Source organism: Ixodes scapularis, unplaced genomic scaffold (assembly GCF_016920785.2).
Source record: "Ixodes scapularis isolate PalLabHiFi unplaced genomic scaffold, ASM1692078v2 PGA_scaffold2__306_contigs__length_199485367, whole genome shotgun sequence".
Lineage (NCBI taxonomy): Eukaryota > Metazoa > Arthropoda > Arachnida > Ixodida > Ixodidae > Ixodes > Ixodes scapularis.
In genome coordinates this window covers 125,574,329-125,597,329 of record NW_024609857.1, presented here as the reverse complement: position 1 = coordinate 125,597,329, position 23,001 = coordinate 125,574,329, and the positions used below count along the sequence as shown (strand labels likewise).

General features: G+C 41.7%; 1 protein-coding gene across 2 annotated transcripts in view; it reads left to right on the top strand.

Annotated features, from left to right (window-relative positions):
* The window catches only part of LOC120849612 (glutamate synthase [NADH]), a 187,408-nt gene that overhangs the window by 71,045 nt on the left and 93,362 nt on the right, over nt 1-23,001 (top strand). For both annotated transcript variants that reach the window (XM_042292012.1, XM_040221857.3), the window contains exons 3-10: nt 2,464-2,594; nt 6,262-6,388; nt 10,126-10,257; nt 11,621-11,716; nt 15,469-15,605; nt 16,949-17,153; nt 18,420-18,531; nt 20,635-20,789. In XM_042292012.1, the coding sequence (XP_042147946.1) occupies nt 2,464-2,594; nt 6,262-6,388; nt 10,126-10,257; nt 11,621-11,716; nt 15,469-15,605; nt 16,949-17,153; nt 18,420-18,531; nt 20,635-20,789 (1,095 nt within the window). The remainder of the gene's footprint in view (nt 1-2,463; nt 2,595-6,261; nt 6,389-10,125; nt 10,258-11,620; nt 11,717-15,468; nt 15,606-16,948; nt 17,154-18,419; nt 18,532-20,634; nt 20,790-23,001) is intronic.

The window sequence follows — 23,001 nt, the reverse complement described above, 5'->3', positions numbered from 1 at the left end:
TTACAGACCTGATTGCGGCGCAAACGGGCGCGCGCCACCGACATTGCCGCAACGTTGTTTCCAGCTTAGTTGCTTGTCTACATCCACAAATCCTACCGTTGGTTTCTTGACTCACATTGTAAACATAATTTTTTTTTTTTTGGGGGGGGGGGGGGGGGGGGGAGGAAGAGGAGGGGGAGGGGGGTTATAGTTAATGGGGTAGAAATACGTCAGAGCAGTAGCCGGTCTAAAAATCCTTTCATCGTTGTTCGTAGTCTAAATCCCACGCGGCAAGTGTGCGGAGTCCTCCGTTTATTGCTGAAACTACGTGAAGTTACTTCTTTCGAAAGACGTAGTCACGCTACGCCAATGTGGGGTGCCGCTTCATCGGCGCCGTGCACCTCCAAGTTCGCTGCGTGTGGCTCGCTCGAGGCTTCCATTTGAAGAGGCTGCGATTATATTCGTATTGTTAGTACGTGTGCTTTTGTATTCGGCGTGAGGTGTAGACCCCGCGGACGATATGAGCTGAAACACTCGATCCGGCATTTTTCCCCGTCTGCGGCTCCCCGAAGCTCTATTATCTTTCGATTTGTCAAGTAGCCCGAACAGTGGGACCTCAAACTCGCGTTCCATTCCTAGTTCCTACCACAGCTCTCTCAAAAATTGGCAAACGCAATTACGCTATACAGTCGAATATCGTTAATTCAAACTCTCTTAATTAGAACTTGCGCATAATTCAAAGTAACTTGCAGGTCCCATCCTATGTGCCTCGATGGGGGAATACTCCCGATAATTCAAAATTTGCTTTATTCAAACAAATTTTCGGTCCCCTTTGAGTTTGATTTAACGAGATTTGACTATATATATATATATATATATAATATTCGGGATTGTTTTAGGTCATTTTGTCCTCCATGATATGGTGTGCGTACTACATACTTTCGCGACGTTTATTGTTAATATCCCTTGTCACTTGCACAGTGCACTGCATCAATTTTTTTCTAGATTTACGGCTCCCAAGACTAAGCACTGACGTTAAGTTATACACTTACAAGCTGTTAAAAAATATGCTGTTACAATGCCTTATCATTATGCCTTATTTTGTACTTTGCCTTAAACTGCAATTTGCGTTTGCGTTCGACTACACGGCAATGCGGCCGTCGTTGCAAAGTGTGATGCTCAATGGCCGAATGGAAACGCAAAGTGCGGTCCACAGCATAACAAGCCTGCCACAATGCTGAGCCGTCCCGTAGTTCGCTTTTTCTGATGTTCGTGCGAAGAGTCAGCGGTCAGCGCGACATATACACGTGCGCAAATGTCTGCAAAATTTTGGCCAAATCTTTGAAGAATTTTCCTGCGAAAGTTTGGCACGTACCGAATCTGGACTTCTGCCTATTGGGCTGTCTTCCCGCCCTAGGGTATATTCTCTATTTCCGCCGACTAAAGGTGTGGGTTTCGTGAATAGTGTTTACGCAATATTTACAGTTTTGTCCCATTTGTTTGTGTCAATATATTCTTATTTTTTTTAATTGTAGGTGAGTGGCAAGACATTTGATCCTCGCCTAAATTAAGCGTTTGGCAGTCTATCGGAGGTGTGAGGATGGGCCTGCATGCCCATTCTTAGGCGAGAGTGCGTGGTATTAAATGCTTATAGGGGTCTAATATACTCCTTTTCATTATCAAATGAAAATCGGGCGGTTTCTCAGCATTTATTTGCATTTCCCTCTGGCTGTGGCGGCGGTTGTGCCGATCCAAGTTTTATAAATCTACTCCTTTTTTTTTTTTTTTTGTTATTTTGAGTCCGAGCTTTAAAACAAAACAAAACCAAATTGATTTGGCATCCTTTTTTTTTTTTTTTGGCCTTCGGATGAATAAAATGAAGCATCATTTAGCTATTTGTGCGTCTTCGTTCATTCCTTTTTACGACGCCGTTGATTAACAGGATGAACTGCAACAGCACAAGCTACCTATCAAGGTATGAAGATAAATTGCAACAGCACGTGCTTGATTAGCAAGCTCGTGCAATTGTCTTGCCTGCGAGAATCGGGTAGCAAAAGCAGAAGGCCATGGTGGAAGTACCTCCTTTTGAAACTACTTAATGTTGCCGCTACGCGGCATCCATTTCGCTGTGTCAAGGAAAGGTACCGCGTAACAGAGATTTCCGTTGCACTTTAAAAGGCTCTCGGGTGGTAGGATTTTATCCGAATCCTCATCTGAGGCATGCCAATGCTTTTAGGTATGAATTGATCCTCAGTCCTCGTCTGGGGCACACTGATGACCTTAGATAGTGTGGCATGTAAACCTGTAAATCACAAAAATTATCTTTTTGACATGACATGGTACCTTGTCCTTAAACTTAGCAGCACGCGGTTTTTCTTAATTCTCCTTGCATCCTCGAACGAAGTCAGCTGGGAGTACTCACAATTACCACAGTGCTTCGCTGGAAGCGCTGGCGTTTTCTGAAGCGTTTATTGTTTCCCGCAGCTCATCCAAGATGCGGAGACCATGTCCCGTCGCATGGAGCACCGCGGAGCCTGTGCCTGCGACAACAACACCGGAGACGGAGCTGGAGTCATGATGTCCATTCCAGACAACTTCTATCGCAAGAAGCTCAAGTGAGTTCCTGGACGCCGTGCCGCCGTTGTTCACTTATTCATTTATGTTGTATAGGTAGTGAAGGTATGAAAATGTCCTTGATAGAAGAAAATGTAAGTAATCTTAATGGTAAATTTGAATTAAAAAACAAAACAAAACAGAAGTTTGGAGAAATGGTCTCGCTATATTTCCGTTACTGCATATTAAGAAGCCAAATTTTCCGTATACACAATTGAAGATCCTACTCTGTGGTTAATTTACTTATAAAGGCAAACATGTTTCGAATGCCAAAACAGGTGTAAACAAGTGGACAAGGCATGGCCTATAGGAGTGAAGGGAGCACTGATAGAGCTCGAATTTATTCTCATTCCCACGGTAGTATGCAATGGAAAATTTAATATTTTTAATTGACTCAGTATTTTCGTAATGGGAAAAATAAGAATTCGGTTTTTAAAGCAGAACATTTATATTGTGTAACAGTAATTGAACAATTATCCACAGTGAAATATAGAAAGCTTATAAGCATATTGTCACGAATGAAGGTGGCGAAAAGCCGAACAGTGAACTGAAAATAAAGATTTAATGGGCGAACTTGTGCCAACCAAAAATAAGTAACGAAAGAGCGTCGGGGCAGCAGAAAAGCGGGCGGCGATTCGGCGGCACTACAGAGCGCTAGCGAGACTGGGACTGACTCGACAAGGTCGCGGGCAGCTGCTTATCTACCCTGCGTCACTATCTCGAAAGTTCGGCAAAGAAGGTTCGAGCGTCGCGCGCTCGGGGCGAGGATGAACTGGCACTTTCAAGAATAACAAAGCAGAGGGAAAGTTACGTCTGCTGCGAGAATGACCGGGAATCTTCTAGAAGACCGTGACCAAGCGTTGCCTTCTCGGCTCTGCGGGCAGCAATATAATACTTGAAGCAAATGGAGCACATCGATAATGTTTGTTTTAGTGCTCTTATGGACCTACGGAGTGTTCCACATGAGTCCCCAAGAGGCGAAAATGCGAGTGAAACTTGCAGTTTGCAGAGCTTGGATTAAGTCTTGTCTAGACTTGACTTCGTGCCACGCCACGCATACAGACCTTCGCATCGCTTATCACACGGGCAAAAAAAAGTCACACAGCAGATCAACAGCGCATGCTCAGAAGGCGTTCCACAGCCCAGCAGACAAAGAGGCAATCTTTACAAAGGTCTATACAGACACTTTTAAAATTTTATCTAAACTTGCAAGACAAGAAAAAAGAGTAAGTTTTGCGCATTGTTCATACCGAAGTAGATCTGACAAGATTATGTTGTCGGAGGAACAAATGACGCTTTTGGAGTTTGAAAACTGTATGTCTTGATCCCTGACATATTTAATCTGAAGTGTACCTACATATATCTCAATTCTCAACACAAAAGGGGATATTAGTAGATCTCTGCGAGGAGCTGGATTTCTTTTACTACTGTTCTTGAGCTGAAAACGAGTAAGATTCATATGCATCTGACCTAAAAGAACTCGTAGCGTGACTCAAATGATTAGTTCGCTAGGCGCTCAGAAAAGAGCTTGAAATGCACTTGTAACGGTACCATAATACAGGTTGCTTTACTTTAATTCAAAGAGATATTTTTTAAAAAGGTTGAAAGTTATATGAGTGCCGTCTCTACCATGTATCTGTCGCGCCTGGCGGACATTAAATGAGGGAATAATCGTCATGGTAAGTTGGCTGATTAACTAAAACTTGTTGATTAACTTTTTAATTATTAATCTTAGGGGTCATCATACAACCCCAGGGAAAAATCTTATATGTGTAAGACATTTTTGGTCCAGTAAGTTCGTATGCTTAGATAAGATCATATAAAAACCTTATGAGGACATATAAGAACACTATAAGATTATATAAGAAGTAATTAGAAACATGATCAGTTTCTTGCAACTTCTTATCTACTCTTGTGTGGTTCCTATATGATCTTATTTGGTCAGACACGTTCATTGTAGCAAGAAATTTCTCAAATACAATTTTTCACTAGGGAATTGCGGTATTGACGGTAATTACTATTGGAGGCCAGATAAATAAAAAAAAAGATGTAATACTTTTTTAAATGTTAATCTATCAAATTGCGCATTTTCTGGTACGATTTAAAAATGAAGAGCAAAGAAAGTGCCCCAAGCCCCGCCCACAATGACGCTTAGAAGATTAAAGTGTAGTGGTTTCAGTCGCGTGGTCATTTGTGTCGTCGGTGCATCCACCAAGGACACATTGCCAAGATAGTGACGACGGGATTGAAACGACTGCCACATCACTCTTCTAAGCGTCACTGCAAAGGGCGATTCACACACTTCCATCCAGTCTCACACCGAGTTCGGAGGTTGCTATGGCAACAGAGCTTCGCCCCAATCTACATCATTCACCACGTGGAGATGCGTCCATTTTGTGTGTCTGTGTGCCACATGAAACTTTTCAGCTCTTCTGTAGTCAGCATCCAGTTTTGTTAATTGCTATGATAACAGAATACACTATCAGGTAAAGAAAAGGCTTATAGTTACATGCACTGGCTATTAATTAGTTGAAATAGATCCTTCGACTGATCTCTTTGAAGCTCGCGGCAAGTGATGTTTCAAGGCGAGAGGTTCACCAAGGGTGATCAAGATGTGGAACATAGCAGTTGCCTTTTCGAAAGAAACAAAATAAATGAGTATGTTCCGTGGAATTGAAATTAAGGCTGAACTGTAATTAAAGTTGAATCGAAGTCTATCATCAATTATTTATGTCTTTCATATTTTCTTCTGATCAATTTGACAATTGAGAATGCTAGAAAACACAATAACAGCTTGGTAATAAAAAAATTGAATTCCTTTTATTCAAGCTACCGTGGAAAAAATAACCAGCAAATAATATTTTATCGTCTAGTCACACACTTATACCTTGCATCCTTCAGACAAGATTCACTTCTGATGCCAGTTGCTCAGTTACTTACAGTGGATTGGAGCACTCCACCAAATCCCAGTACTACATTAAGTCACTTTTATATATCTAGTGAAAATTGCTACATTGTTGTACTTGGCTTTTATTGTTCCTAAGGAGCATGGCTTCTAGCATTTCCTGAACTTGCAAGTATAAAGAGCTGGCACTATGAGTTACCTGTTTCTTGCTGAGGTCAGCTAATCCTGGCCACTGCACACCATTGTCTCCCAGCAGTTCATGGGTCAAACTCATAAGGAAAGAATGACACTCCTAGGATGCTGTGAAAGTGCTAGTTCTTTGTTTTCTCTTTTTTATCTCCTAGTCCCAGCAGGTATTGTCCTTCTAACATATCTAGAACACTGAAGTCTGTAGGCAAAGAGACTACTAACAATGAAAATTGGTATTAATAATTTTTGATAAAATGTACCTCGTAGTATCAAGAGATTTACCCCACTTGTCCTTTTGTCAATATATGGTAGTTTCCTCTTCCTCCATTCTTGAGTGTCCTGAAAGCTACAGTGTGATGCTACATTTATATCTATTTGTGTACACCCACATTTTCAATTGGATTTCACTCCCCTTACATTGTATGTTGTGATATGTAATGGGAGCAACAATTCAAATTGATTTCAAACAAAAGTTAGGGTTGGTGTTTTAGGTTTTGACTTACCAAACGTTTTGCTATGCTTAAAAGAAGCACCGACTGCTACTTTTTTTTTATTTTTTTTTTAACTTGTTGCAGGGAGGAGTTGAATGTGACCCTGCCTCCCCATGGCGAATATGCCACTGGAATCATCTACATGGAGAAAATGACCGCACCTCAAGCTGAGAAGGAGTTTGAGGAGGAAGCCACCTCCAACGGACTCAAGGTAAGCACTTACAAGTGACTCTACATATGTTTGGTATAATTTCCAAAGTAACGCACATACAAGTGACTCTACATGTTTGGTATAATTTCCAAATTAACGCACATACAAGTGACTCTACATGTTTGGTATAATTTCCGAAGTAACGCACATACAAGTGACTCTACATATGTTTAGTATAATTTCCAAATTAACGCACATACAAGTGACTCTACATGTTTGGTATAATTTCCAAAGTAACGCACATACAAGTGACTACATATGTTTAGTATAATTTCCAAATTAATGCACATACAAGTGACTCTACATGTTTGGTATAATTTCCAAAGTAACGCACATACAAGTGACTCTACATATGATTAGTATAATTTCCAAATTAACGCACATACAAGTGACTCTACATGTTTGGTATAATTTCCAAATTAACGCACATACAAGTGACTCTACATGTTTGGTATAATTTCCAAAGTAACGCACATACAAGTGACTCTACATATGTTTAGTATAATTTCCAAATTAATGCACATACAAGTGACTCTACATGTTTGGTATAATTTCCAAAGTAACGCACATACAAGTGACTCTACATATGTTTAGTATAATTTCCAAATTAACGCACATACAAGTGACTCTACATGTTTGGTATAATTTCCAAAGTAACGCACATACAAGTGACTCTACATATGTTTAGTATAATTTCCAAATTAACGCACATACAAGTGACTCTACATGTTTGGTATAATTTCCAAATTAACGCACATACAAGTGACTCTACATGTTTGGTATAATTTCCAAAGTAGCATGGAGTGAATCATAGTGTGATGAATGGAAGGGGAAAGAACAAGCAATCAAATATGTGACACAAATGAGCTGGCTTAAGATAAATGTTTAGTTTTCAATTTTTTTTTCTTTTCTTATGATAGAGATTTTTTATTTATGGAATTTGTCTCTCTTAAAAAATACAAATTCAAATGGTGTCGATCACTTTTACAATCATTTGTTCCTTAGTCTACAAAGATATTTTTATATATATAAAAAAGCGCCAATAGCCTAGAAGGCTCAATCCGTTGGCATTTACATCACTTCTATAGTGTGTGACATAGTTTGCTAAAATACAGCATTCACACTTTGTCATGTTCGACTCATAGAATATTAGTGTTCCAATTTTAGCACAGTGAGAGAACTGACTAATAAAAAAAATTAGTTGTGACGTCATGTGCTTTCATGCGGGTAAGCTTGCATGCTTTCTCATATATACAGTATAGACCACTCACAATGTAACCGCTTATAGTGCAGGACCGGGTATAACGCGGCTTTTTTAACCCACCGGTTCGCCTCCCATAGAACTCCATGTAATTACATACCGCTTAAAATGCAGGCGCGCGAAGGGAAATACCGGTTATAGTGCGGTTTCTGGAGCAGCCCGCCGACCGCGCCGATTGACCGGCGCAGCGAGCACGCTTCCCTGTGCGACACCAGATAACGGTGCGAGCCGCAAGCGGCACTCGCGGGGCAAGGAGGTTGCTCGAAGAAGCGGGGAGAAGTGAAAAGAGAGGCTTCAGTCGCCATAGCGACGGAGGGACGCACGCACGTGTCAATCACGTGCATGCGTCCCTCCGCTGCGTTGGAGTTGGAAACAACCGCAACGACAGACCAATCGCAGGTCGAGGAGAAGTGTTCATGCGCGTTGCATGCCGGTCGCGGGCCGGCCGCTTCTATCCGTAAACATGGCGTCGGTTGTGATCGTCGACGTAGACGGCGTGGTGGAAGCTCATCGTTCCGCGTAAAAGCGCTATCCCTGATTGTGAATTTTCGCTGTGTGTCGCTATGATAACCCAGCACATACTAGAAGGGAAGATCCAGCTACTCGTCCGGCGATGTTGTGGCGGCACTCTCAAGACGGCAGAAACGCCCGTGTCGTCGTGTTTGTTTACTTCAACTACAGGGGGGCTATGTTGTGCTTTTTGGACTCCCAGGAGACTAGGGAGAAGGAAGTGACGTCAACAACGCAGCAAATGCGGATTGGATGTTGATTTTGTTTTCTTCTGTCAACATCCAATCTGCGTTCGCTCTAGTCGTTGACGTCACTTCCTTCTCCCAAGTCTCCTGGGAGTCCAAAACGTGCAACATAGCCCCCCTGGGGTGCTTTCTAAGCACTTGTGTTTTCGAACATCGCCCGGATTTCTTATTTGGAGCATTTCATGCCTGTGCTCAAGTTGAAGGTATTACTGGTGCTTACCGTATAAAGGATGCGAATTTTCACGCGTTCGCATCGCCAGAGAAAAGTGATTAGGGTTAGCAATCCTGAATGCTCGTAACGTCCGTCCGCAACCCGCGACGCCGTTAAAAGGCTGCTCCAGGCAAAAGTCGCTCATTTCTTTCACAATGTGTGGCACACTTGAGAGATAAGTGTACTAGTCTGGTGGAATAAAGACTTTCCTCAAACTAAGCTTTATTTTTCATCTAACATAAAATAAATTCTTTTACAAAGGTAAGTTGTCTGATGGCATGTATTTTGGCCTGAAAAATTGATGTTTTGGTTATAGCGCGGTACCGCTTATAGTGCGGATTTTCGCGACTCCCGCAACATACGTTATATGCGGTCTACACTGTTGTACACAATCTGTACAAAATATGAGGTGCTTACTTTATTATATACTAATCAACTTAGTGAGCCATGAAAATTGCTTTTAAGATCTTTGTAAAATCCTTTATAAAATTTTAATTAGTAGATGGTGGGCGTATATTACAAAAATGTTAAATTATTAATTTCAGTGGGGAGAAATGAAAAAAAAAAAAAAGGTCATGAAAGAACAAGAATGCAACCACCCTGGCTTTTCTGCCCCTGTTATTGTTTTGTTGAAAGGAATAGAATCCCTCTGTGAATGAAATTTGGTGTTTAATGGTAGGGTAGCATCTGAGGCTATAGTGTGACAATGCATCCCTCGCTGCATTTCTTTCTGTTCTGACAAAAAATGAAAGCCGTTTACATTTCCTTGTAACGCCGAATTAGAGTGCAGCTTTTGAGGAGGAGGAGGGGAAGGTATGGGGAGGGGGCTATGTTGATGGGAAATAAACTTACTTACTTACTTACCCTCCTCCTCTCCTGCTCGCTCCTGTTTAGGGGAAAATTTTCCGCTAAATTTTTTCACTAGATTTAGCAGGGAAATATTTCCGCTAAATTTAGCAGGGAAATTTACCCAACATGCACCGTGCAGTTACGCCGACGCCGCTCAAGCCGGAAACAGGCGCCTAAGAGCTGTGCTCTAAAATTTGGTCGATACATAGAAAAGTAAGAATTTCTACTTCGAAGCTCTTGCCTAGAGGCATGTTTATGGCCTAATCACATTGTTTGTGAAAAGTTACAGAAGTACCTCATTTCTCAATAAATTAGCAGAATAATAAAATAAATCATCATTCTCACTGAATTTTATTATTTGGTCAGCAATGAGTCGGCAGGATATTTCAATTCCTAGCTGCTTTGCTCCAAACTAGGAATATGGTAAGACCAGTTGGCTTCCAATTGGGAATGGTTACAGCTATAGACACCCAACTGGTCCCAGTTAACCCCTCAACTGGTATCGGTTAACCCCTCAACTGGTACCAGTTGAACCCCAAATGGTCCCATTGAATTATTGCTGGAACCGCTTGATTTTCATTTGGACCAGTTGATTCTCAGCTGGTCCCAATTTAACATTTTTACCTGCTCTAGGAAGGTGAGTAATTGCTTGCTTCCATAGGTTCTGTGCTGGCGGACATTACCCACGGATGACTCCACTCTGGGTTCTGTGGCGAGGTCCACGGAGCCCTTCATGAGGCACGTCTTCATTGTGGCCACCAGGGGGCAGACTGGAGACACATTCAAGAGAGATGTGAGCATTCCACACTCTTGGATGACTATAGATATGCTCGCTCGTTTGTCAAGAGGGGCGGAAAACTCAAAAGACAGCCTCAGGACCTGCATGGTCACTCTCCCTGAAGTATTATGTTCTTTTGTTAGTGTTTTCTTGAATTAGAAGTTGCTGGGTTTGGGTATGCATCTAGGTGCGTGGAACGTCTTTTTAGAAGAAGGGTATATCTTAGGGGTGGCCAAGCTGCGGCTCTTCATGTGTTAAAGTGCGGCTCGCGGCTCCCTCCCCTACACCCCCCCCCCCCCCCCCCCCCCCGCCAACCTCCCGGTCACACGAGCACTTCCCCAAATAGGGAAATTAAACGCGTTTTAAATCGAAAGACAAGTTTCGGTTTGGTAGTCTTGTGCTACTGCTACCTTACGTACAGTTGGACTGCTTTTGACTCGGGGTGAATTGTGCGTAGTTCGAGTTTCGTTTAATGCTCTAAACGAAAGCCCCCCCTCCGCAACTCTTTGAAGTTTCGTGGTTTTGTTTGCGGCTCTTAGGCCGGGTCAGTGTGGCCACCCCTGGTATATCCTCTTAAGAATTGTTGAACCTCACATAGGTAAATGTCTCAACTAAAAATACACCTTTCGTGATTTCTTGTATAAAATTGTAGAAACTTTGTAGCTTCTTCTACAAGCTTTTCCAAGATGTTTGCTTTCATTTCTTTTAATTTTTTATTAACCTGTTTAGGCTGAGGGCTTGTCGAGCTGCCTTTATGAACTTTGTTTTCTTTGGCCCTCACTATAAAGTGGTAGGAATAAACTGATTGCTCATATTAGTATTAACATCAGTGCAGTCTCTGACGGTACAAAAGTTGCACCTTCAAATACTATTCTGGAAAATAGATCAAGTTTACTTGTATGTTGTCACTGGGTCGACATTCTTCAGCCAAAGAATTTCTTAGATACACCAGCACAAGCAGAAATCAGTTTCAGTAAACTAATAAATGGACAGTGTGCTTTACAAGAATGGCTGAAAGATAGCAACATATATATCAAGCCTCTTTACAGTAGATGGAATGAGGTCTGAATGGATGCACAGACAGGATATTGCGTTTGAATAAAAAATGAAGGGGACAGTTCAGAGCCAGCTGAAAGACAATACTGTTTAGTTTGTTGCTTTTTGGTTGTTCCAATTCCACTGAAGCTCAGGGGAAAATTATATCATGAATATTCTACAAACTGAGTGCCCACGTGCCATAATGAAGGAGTAAAGAAATACAAATTGCATTAACAATGAAGACAGGCTGAAGTTAGATCATCAGTGTTCTCTGCCGGTCTTTTTGTTTTATGCTGCCGCCATCATTAATATTAAAAGGGAATCTGAACTTTTTTTCCAGGTGTTCGTGCTCCGCAAAGCCTCTTCACACAAGATTCCAACTGACAAGCTGAGATTCTACATCTGCAGTCTTTCCGTTGATACCATTGTCTACAAGGTTGGTTGCATGCTTTTGCAGGCAATTCCGTGTTGTGGCACTGCTATCTATATTTTTTGCTCAACTTACAAGCATTATTCATGATGTACTTTTTTTTTTTGTCTACAGTGAGGAGGTTTTGCCTCAGGAATGTCAATATTTGCAAATGTTTTGAGTTTTTAAGTCTCAAGATACTGATGTTCACAAATTAAACTGAGCATGACTTGTTAGAAGAAAAAAAACCTTTGCCAGAAATGTTTATAGTTTAGAGCACGAAACTACTGTTGCTAGCATTCTTATGGAGGAAAGTTATTTGCAACCTTTATCAGCCTTGGATGAACTACTGAGGCACCTTGGCTGGTGGTTATGCAGTACTATATATGATGCAAGCAATGCTGGTTTCATTCTGTACTCACAGGAATGGCTCGCTTATTTGTTTTTTCTTTAATTTCTGGGGCCACTTTTTGTCAGAAGCCTGTAAATATGCCCAGTGACCTCTTAGCTGTTTGCTCTAAAAAGTTTAGAAACAACATTCTTAATTAAAAATTAAAACAGCGCAAGGACACGAAGATAGACGAACAAGGCGCCTTGTTCAGCGCCTTGTTCGTCTACCTTCTTGTTCTTGTCCGTGTCCTTGCGCTGTTTTAATTTTTAATCATGAAATACCAACTAGCCCAAACTTCTACATTATTCTTAATTAATTTTTAATAAAAATAGTGTCATCTTACTAATGTATGTGAATAAAAAATTATTGTGTTGTACAACATTTGAGAGAAAAATTTGAAAAGAAAAACGAATACTTACGGTATCATAATGTGGTTATGTTTAAACCTAAAAATAAAATAATTAATGTACATATGCAACACTGCCTATACTCCATTTTGTTGTGTAGTAACTAAGCATGTGCAAATAGTGGATTATGAGTTAGAAGCTAATTCGAAGGAATGAATGAATTTGGAGTTTTCTGGCGCAGCAGCAACATGGGCCATAGTGCGCCCGAAGGAAATAGTGGCTTTGACTGAATAGTATTATTGAATTGAATACCAAACAGTTTCTCCAAGCCTTTCACTAGTGTTGCACCATGGTTTCGAAAACTCAGCTGAACTCGTAAGGGTCGTTCCCCAGCTTCTGCTTGTCCATCTCTAAGCGTAGTGTATCTTAATCTAACTATACTTGTGGACTGTGGCCTCAGAAAGTTCAATGCCTACATTGAGATGGCAAGCAAATCATGGATTTTACATAAAATGAGACCTATAGAGACGCCCAGCTAATTACCTACCATGAAATCTTCTAAGGGAACTTACCCAAAATAGAGGTAAATGGTGAAAAACATGCGGTGGGCTATCTTCTGGCATGAGACAGCAAAACTTTATAAAAAAATAATGATAAATATGAAGGGGAGCTACAAATTACATGATACAGGAACTGATATTACAGATCGCGGACACGGCGAATTTGCGTTTCACAACGCAATAAACACGTGGAAACTGGGTGCAACCTTAGGTGCCACGGGAACCGATAACACGCGCAGATCCCAGTATTGATCTTTTTCGAAGCTTTGATTGCTGCAAGTTCGCCCCGTTGAGCACGCTTCTTACTGAGCACCGGTGCACTGCGGAGAAGCGACACCCGCGGAACCGAGCTCTGCGGGTGCTACTTCTCCTCAGTGCATCGGTGCTTGGTAAGACGCACGCTCAACGAGGCTAACCTGTTGCAATCGACGCTTTGAAAATATCCCTGTTCATCTCGAAGCAAATATCGAATAGCGTATATTATTCTAAACTTCTATTTGAAAATTTAAATATTTGCACAATCCTACACAACTTAATTTTTGTTGTATTTCCAAAGTTTTGTTTTACCATATCTACATGTGTTTATATAACATGTCACAGTTAGCATAAACAAGCGATTGCCATTTTGTTTATTTCTTTTGGAACTGTGACACTATCACCAAATATACTAAGTGTGGCAGAGGAAATGTGCTATCTGTGGCACCGACTTAGACGGCACAACTTTGTGCTCTACACTAAGGATTCTGAGCAAGACACGAAAATGCATTGCTGTCCCGTTGTGCCAATTGTGTTCCAGTGTGCACCAGCTCAACCATAATTCATGTGCAAATTTTGCTTTCAGTTCAGAGATTCATATGCATGAAATTTTCTGAGAAACTATCTATCTGAATTGGTCTTAAGAAAGTTAAACAAACCGGTAAAGACAATTTTCATTTACTGCTCCTGATCATGTACCAAGGACCTTTAGAATGAACACTAATCCAGGCACCACAAAAAAGGAAAATTATGTGTTATTAATTCTGACTTAGCATGTAATCAGCTTTTGTGGAGCTAGCCACCTATTGTTCATGTGTGGTGTAAATTGAATGGATCTTCTCTGTGTTCTGCAATGTTCTATGTACAGGGGTAAATGCACTCAGTCAGCACAATAATTACTGTTTAAAATGTCATTTTTCTAAATGCGGCAAGTGTAGGAGATTTGAAGTGCTAATAATCAAAACAGTGATCATGTATAGAGAAATGATAATTACTTTAACATTTTTTTTGAGAACCTAGGATACTCGTGCATACTTATAGCCAATAAAATGTAGTCACGAATAGCTATGCAAACAATATAGTGTAGGAAAACCTACTGATTAGATGGAAGATGACTGAAGAAAATGATAGAACAACCAGAAAAGAAAAAACTTCCTCATGGATTTTCCCTTTTTTCTTGAAACAACGACAAATTAATTTTTTATTTTGGGGGATTTCATGTGCTGCTTTTAAGTGAGGAGGAGGGAAAAGCAGGGGAAGGAATGGTCTCAAGGAAACCGGGGAAACCATTTTGTTTATTGGCCTTGAAATTGGCTCTTTGACTGCACTGGCTTTAAAAATGAGCAGCAGCTACTTTCCTACTTCCTTCTCCTCAGCTCCAGCGTTTTCCATTGCTGTATTCCTGAGTCACGAAATTGCACATTGAACAAAAGCTCCCATTACAGAATGCAGGGATCCTGAATTAAATCTCTGCCTGTTTTGATTTGGATGACCGTCGTACCGACATACAGTACGTTCATGTATCAGTACTGTGTAGTGCGTGTTATAGACCCCAAGTTAGCAGCCGTACTGGACTGACCAAGTTTCCCATCCACGGCACGAACTAGCGTCGCCGTGTGCCTCAAATGTAGACCGACTTCGCGCCATCTAAACGCAAATGCCTATACGGCGTGCAGGTTTGTCTGCTCCTTGCGCACCCTTGCATTTGTTTACCCTCCAAATGAGCCCGCATATTTTTGCTTCTCTTCAACCTCAACCGACGATAGCGCACTATTGGCTGCGTCGTCATCACATGTTCCCCGTGTGTTTTTCGTGTTGCCATTTAATTGGCATGCCCTGTCTTGCACTCGGACTATCGCTAGGCTCGTTCAATTTACCTGCTCCAGCCTGCACTGGTGAAGAAAAATGTGGCGTGGTGCAAAAAAGTGTGAGACAATGTACTTCCGGTTGTGCTTTGAGTTCGGCTGCGCTCGTAAATCAAATGTGGCGGTGTGCACTGAGTGCAGGTGGCGCTGTAGATGCAGATAAATCGAATGAACCCACTGACAGCGGAATCTGGGGTAAGGCAAGTCCCTAGCATTTCCTTATTACTGCACGGCCAATGAGATTCCGACATTAGCCGGTATGAATTGCAAATTAAGAAGCGTAAACGTGATAGGCCACGCCTATGCATTTCTCGACCTGTCAGCGACCTCAATTTGTGTTGTCTTTGCTTCCGCTACCCAGGGCCAGCTGACGACGACCCAGCTGTGGCGCTACTTCCTGGACCTGCAGGACCCGACGTGCGAGACCTACCTGGCCCTGGTTCATGCACGCTTCTCCACCAACACCTTCCCCAGCTGGGAGAGGGCACACCCGCTCAGGTACACGCAGACTCCCTCCTCGCTCGGGCGACCTCGAAACGACGCAGATGGATGCAGCACTCGCTGAAGAACATTGTAGTCGACGCTAGTGTAATTCAAACTTTCTTATTAGTAGATATCTGCAAAAAATAATGAACTGGATATTACCGTATTTGCACGAATATAACACGACCACGAATATAACGCGAGGGCAGGTTTTGATGCCCTCAAAAAGAAAAAAAAAATATTATTACTATTATAACGCGAACCGAGGATGCGTCAATTTCTCGCACTCAGGGGCATAGCAGATGTGAAAAGTCAATGGAAATAGAAGAAATATCAGTTTATGTTTTTACTACACTCATCCTCACAGTTCAGGTCCTTCCGTTTACAATCCACTTGGCGACTACGCAGATAAGCAGCAGCACGGCACCTGCTTGTCTGGTAGTTCTCTTTTCTTGCGAGCTCCTCGGCAGCCCACAATCCAAACAAGGCACGAAGCAGAAGCACCAACACACAAACACCAGATCACTCTGGAGCAGAAACTAAACAATGTGCAGGCAGAAAAAAAGACTACTGAATCCGATACACGATCACACTTCTTGTTCTGGTCCCTCTGCATAAACAAATGCCTCGTGTTCCACGATTGCGTAAACGCGGTTGGTGGTCTTGGATTGGCTTGTGTTGACTTGACTCGGCCCGGCTTGGCTTGGCTCGAATTGGCCAGTGCCCGCATGACGCGCGCGCGCGCCGAGTTTCTGCGGCATGCGCGCGTTGTACAAACACAAAAGCGATAAAAATGCTTTTTTATGTTTTCTATTCTCCCCTTCACGTAGCCCAATAGCTCATAAATTCCCTTCCACACCCCCACTTCTTTTCCCACCGGATATTTTGCATTGAGCCGGGGGATGGCTTTCTCCTCTGGCTTTCTCCAGACTCGCGCGCCTCGTGGCTGAACTCGATTCCGAATATAACGCGAGGTGCGTTTTGGAGCACGTAATTTCGAAAAAAACTCGCGTTATATTCGTGCAAATATGGTACGTGAAAGCAAATAAAACATGCAGTAGGTTGTGGCGCGGGCTCGAACAGGTACCTTTTGGAATCTGCAGAATGGGAGCCAATGTTTCGCTAGGAAAGCTCGCTTCTCTAGGGTTCAGTCTCTGCACGACTTATCTACGGCTTGAATCAGGGACCAAGCCCCGAGGAAGCTAGGTATCGTAGCGACGCGTCAGTTGCCATAGCTTCGGGCATGATAGAAAACATAGTGTAAAAATAACAGGGTTAGCGTACCACACCCTCTTTATTTGAGCGTCAAAAGGCGAAGCTCGGTAACTCACCGCCTTCGCACCTTTTTCCTTGTGCAGGGTCCTGGCGCACAACGGGGAGATCAACACGCTGCGGGGCAACGTGAATCTGATGCGAGCTCGCGAGGGCGTCATGCACACCACCATCTTCGGGGACAAGCTGAAGGAGCTGTACCCCGTGGTGGAGCCCAACCTGTCCGACTCCGGCAGCGTGGACACCGTCCTCGAGTTCCTTGTCATGGCCGGACAGCGCTCGCTGCCCGAGGTGCCTCCTTCGATTCTCCTCGCTCTCCGGGCGACCGTTGGCCACCCCGGTGGATCTGAGGTTCACAGGTTCCCAGGCGGCGGGCTCAAATCCCGGCCGAGTTGCCCGCGATCTGACGGAAGCTTGTTACAGAGAGGGCGCCGTGTAACCGAGCTTTCGGTTGCACATCCCCGGGTGGTCTAAAAGAATCGTCAGTCCTTCACTGGGGCGTGCCAGATGCCTTTCTTCGGCTTTGCACGTAGAACTTGCAGATTTGGCTCTAAGACTTTCATCCGACCGGCCACTTCTGAGCAGAGTTGGACGGTACTCAATACAAGTGATCAGATTAGTTGTAATCACTTACTTTTTGGGGTAATTTTGTATTCATTTGAATACATTTATTAGGAAGTAATCGCTAAAGTAATCTGATTGGTCTTAAAAGTACTAAAATTACTCATGACTGTTAGTATTTTTCCTTCCCCTTTTTGCGCTGGTGTCCTTTGTTTGTAAAAGCTTCCCTACAAAGGACCCTCAAACCAAGACTCGGAAAAGGGGAAAGTTTATCAGATCTGGTGAATCAAGAAGATAAATATAGCTTATAATTCGGTGATTTCAATCCAATGATGATCAGTCCAAAAAAGATCAGTTTTCAAACCGGTAGAAAAATTTGTCGTTTCGAAAATTTGAAGTTAATCAGAAAAGTAACGGATACTTCTTCAACTAACGTCCAATTACTTTGCTTCTCAAGTAACCGAGTGATCAAATTGAACACTTTTTAACCAAGAGAAATTGTAATTGTAATTTTAATTACTTTCTCGAGTAACGTGAACAAGAACCGCTGCCAAGGCTGTGCTCACTTTTACATTAGTGCTATTTTGGGGTATTGCACATTCATAAAATCATTTGCGAGGCAAAAAACTAGTGCAGTGCTGTTTTTGGTAATTGTTACATGTGTTAATTTTTTGTAAATAGACTCAGCAGCACTCGTTTTGGTTTTGCTGGCTCGTATAATATCTACGTTAAACATTTCGGTTTTCAATCTCAGCAGGCTGTTTACGCTATTATTTCCATATTTATAATATATATGCAAGTTTTTTTGTTGCATATATATTCGTGAGCACTTGCATTTCAGCTTCCAGGCTGTGATAATGGTGGTGCCAGAGGCATGGTAGAGCAGCATGATACAAGATTGCTTTTCGGATTATCCGCACGTTTGTATGACATATGCAGATGGATTTTTGCTGTATATAGTAACATCTTTGTGTGCACTTGCTCGAAATTTCCCAGGCTGTGATGACGATGGTTCCGGAGGCGTGGCAGAACAACGACCAAATGATTCCCGAGAAGCGCCAGTTCTACCAGTGGAGTGGTTGTGCCATGGAGCCTTGGGATGGACCAGGCAAGCACTCGCTGCTCCCGTATAATTTCTGAATGACTGCTGAATTCAAACTTGGGCTCTTTTATTTTGTTGCGTTTCATTGGAGAAGTGCATCGAAGAAGATGTATGAAAACTTCTCTCAAGGTTTTTAGTATGTTTTAGTTCGAGGTGCTTGGGCCTGCGTATACAGTATGAACTCATTATAATAGACCTTGGTAGTGATGAAGATTTTGGTCTGTTGTAAAAGGAGTGTGTAGAAGCAGTTACTCTTACTACAGACTTTGTAGGTCGACTTTAGTCTGTTCTAACCAGTGAGATTGACGAAATGAGAATGTCTATTAGAAAAGAACTGGTTCATTAAAACTTCTAAACTTTAAAAGGTTGTGATTTTTTATCGAGCTGTACCGATGATCGTCATCACTGTGTACTTTGCGGTCATATGTGTCTCACTAGGCACTGAGTGCGGTTACCGCAATTAGTAAAATGGATGCGACCGCTACCGAACCAAAGTAGCGTAATGTCCGAAATAATGACTGCTGTCAAAGATTCTGCTATAATGGAATATTGAACTACTTCTGAGCTCCCTAATATAGTCCATTACATTTGAATGTATATGTTATAACAGAATCTATAATAAGCGAAGTTGGCTCAATTATGGCACAGATAGGAAGACCAACCAAACTTAACAAATCAGTATGTTATAAGCGAATGTCTGCTGTAACCAGATCTGTTGTAACGAGGTTAAACTGCAGTGGAGGTTTGGTCATTACAGAGTTTTAGTAGATCGTTCCGATGACTCCCATAACACTACCCGATACTCTGCCGCCGCCTTTGCGCACGCATCATATCGTTATCAGGGGTATCGGAGATATGGGAACGATCTACTAAAACTCTCAATTGAATAGTATATATAGCGTCTGAAAATCGACAAGCAGAAATCAAAAACATTTTTGAAAGAAATGTTTGTTGGTCATTGTCCCAAGTTTTCATGAATGAAGTTGGTAAATACATACATTTTCGTCCCATTATTGTGGACAACCCACATTACGGATGGTTTTTTGAGGGAATGAAAGTCTCCATATCAAGACATCACTGTAATATGGTTCAATATCAGAGAGGAATCCTCAACCATTATCACAGATAAACTCATTTAGCGATTCCTTTTTTCTTTTGTTTTCAAGTGACGTGTTAAGAGATGTTGACATCTGCTCCAAAACTGTCAGTGGCCGCTCCAAACCAATATTTTGCCTGTTACAAAACCTGCTACAAATGATCAAATGCCACTTCCATAACTTCTACTGTTTATTTCTTACTAAATTTTGTAATAACCTGATCTGGTCTAATAGTGTGATCTATAAAATGCAACTTTGGAGTGTTTCCATCTAGCAAGCTGACATTATTTTCAGCATGAAGCAGTTGTGCAGTAGAGCAGTAAAGTGGTTCTAATAGGGCAGCTTTCTCCACACTGTATGCAAGCATGACATCCTTCTTACAGTGTCGTGTTTCTGCAGTACATCGCTCTGCAGTAAATTGCTACGGTGTATAAGTGCTGTATAGCAAAAAGCGGCACTAATCAAAAAAACTTGTTTTCACATCAAAAACCAGAGTAGAAACAATTAACCTTCTTGTGGAGCATTACTTTCTCCTTGTAGGTTGTGATACTTTTAGGTGCATTTAAGGTCTGTTATATATTTTATTTTTGAAAATGTACATTTTTGAACTCTTTCGCAACTGTGTAGCAAACTGCTGGGCAATTGTGTTACACGCGCTCTTCATCGGATAGTACATCACATATAGACTTGATCGCAGTTCCTGGAATGAATATGCTGGCGCTAGTCGGGTTTTAGAGCCTGGCAGTTTTCCAGAACCTCCCATACTCACCGGAACCAGCCATACCAACCAATCAGCGTCGAGCTCCGCTGTCAATTTTTTGGTTTTTGCTGAATCTGACGAGTCAAAGAATGTTTCACCTTAAAACATTGCTCCTGCCTCTAATGGCCGAATCTTATGATAACTACTTCATGCAGTGTGTCAACTATGCACACAACTTGCTTGTTTCTTGTTGTAAAATTGAGTATGGAGTGGCTTCAAGTGAAGTGTTCTATTCCACTTTGCTTCTCTTAGCACTGCTGACCTTCTCTGACGGGCGCTATGTGGGGGCCATCTTGGACCGTAATGGCTTGCGTCCTTCCCGCTACTACATCACCAAGGACAAGTACATGGTGATGGCCAGCGAAGTGGGTGTCCTGGACATTCCCTCGGAGCTGATATTACAAAAGGTTTGTCGCTCTCTGGGCTTGCATTTCCTTCTCAGTCCTGCCTCAATTTCTTTTTTGATTTCAAAAGGTCTGTCACTTTCCTAACCACTTCTTGCCTTAAAAATGTTAGGTAGCTAACTATACGATTTCTGGCTGCTAATTATCATGCATGCCTTAAAAAAAAAAAATTAAATGTTCCTAAATGCTTTAATCCTACTAAGGGTAGAGTCAGGAGACAGAGTATGTAGCGAAAGGATGGTCACATTTTTATTTATAAGTTATTAATTGTCATTATTAATTGATGATAATTAATTAGCAAGACCTGCTAAGTTGAGCTAGATTTAGCAGCAGTGTAATAATTTTTCCTGATGCTCTTTCATAACTATACAATCATCTCATGAAAATCGGCCCTATATGTAACATTGTTGTGTTAATGTTAAACGGATGTTCTGAATTTTTCTGCTTTCAGCCCACTATGCTGAGCACAAACCAACTTACTATACTAAAAGTGTCACTCATGTGTAACAGCAAGAGGGAGTACTTTTCCCCCCGTGCATCGGTGTTTTGCAGAGAAACTGAAAACAGGAGCTGCTTCACATGAAATATAAGAATAGGTGCTGGAATAACTGTTACGTCAACAATATTTGTTTAGAGACCTTCAGTTTAAAGCTAACAGGGCCGCTGTGACACAAGTGCAGCCAGTGTGCAAGCAAACGTGGCAATTGTGGCTTATGGCCATAATACTGTCACTACCAGCAACTTCAAAATATTTTCTCAACCGAAACAAGAGCCATATCTTGAATTGTTTCACCATTACTATCAACCAACTAGAACAATGCACAGTGGATCAATTGATTCAGTGTCTGCCTTATGCTAAAACTTTATTAAGGGGGGACATAAGCCTAAATTTCAAATTTGGTTTTAAAAAATAATTTTTCAAATATGAGGTTTTTGGTTGTAGAAACTAATTAGAGTTGAACCCCTCAATAACGAAAGCCATTAAGAACGAAATTCTCGCGGCAACGAAGAAATCTGGCGGCACGGTGAACGTCCACAGAGTTCAGTGCATTTGCACCCTCTCAACAGCGAAGTGTTTTTAAAGACTGTCCTGCATTAACGAAAGTTGGAGGTAGTGATCTGCAACATTTTTTCGGCACATGAGTCAGTTGGGACCCGTGAAGTATGAAAAGTAGAGCAGCACACTCATCTGTCAAGTCGGGCACATACGTTTCCGACAAGCATCGGCGCGGCCATTGTTGTGTACGTTTGCTCAAATAATAATAATGATAGCAACAAGATTTTTTTTTTTTTTTTTTGGTCGCTGAAAACAGCATTTTGCTAGCCCTTCTGTTGCAACTACATAGCTATGTGATGTTTCACGTGACGGATGCACGCCGAGATCACTCGCGCCTTGTTTACTACCTTTTGTTTGGCCTGTCGGAAAGATGCCGCCTCCCGTTAAAAAACAAAAGTTTTTGATGCTTCAGGAGAAGTCTGCGATCATCGCCAAAGTTGCAAAAGGCAGAAAAAAGTCTGATATTGCGAAGGAGTTCAGTATCCTGAGCAGCTCACTTTCTATGATTCTGAAATCTAAGGACAGCATTAAATTTTGGTCCTCGAAAGTGATAGGTGTGCTCATTTGTCCATTTTCGAGAACAGCGAAATTCTCGCGAGAATTAAAAAAATTTTCTTTCCCAGCTTTTTTGTTGATGCGGGGTTTGACTGTATACATCCTTACGCTAAATTTGATAACTATATGCCAAATAGAAGTTGATATGAAATATTTTCAACACATTGTGAGGCAGTAACAAAGTAAATGAGTTCAATGTTTGAATGCATTTTTTTCCGTTCCACTTTTTGCTGCAAATTTCATACGAAGGAATCTTTTGTTCAAAGGTAAAAGTATTCTGATTATTACAATCAAGATATTTCTGAACTGAAATTTACTGGGGAATTGGGCTATCTACTTTATTTTGTTTTAAGTTCAAGTCCTCATTGAGAAAAAAACAATGTTTTCGAAAATTGACATGGGGCAGATATGCATCTCATATTTTGAGGTAATGGCTCTTTCTTAAATATTTACATTAGAGTTACAAAAACAAGATAGCCCAAAGTCCCACATCCCCCACTTTATATTCAAGCAGTCAAAGTGGTGCTTAATAGGTTCATTTGCATATTATAGATTTCTTAATGAAGAGAGACACATCTTATATAGGTATATTCAATTGTCCTA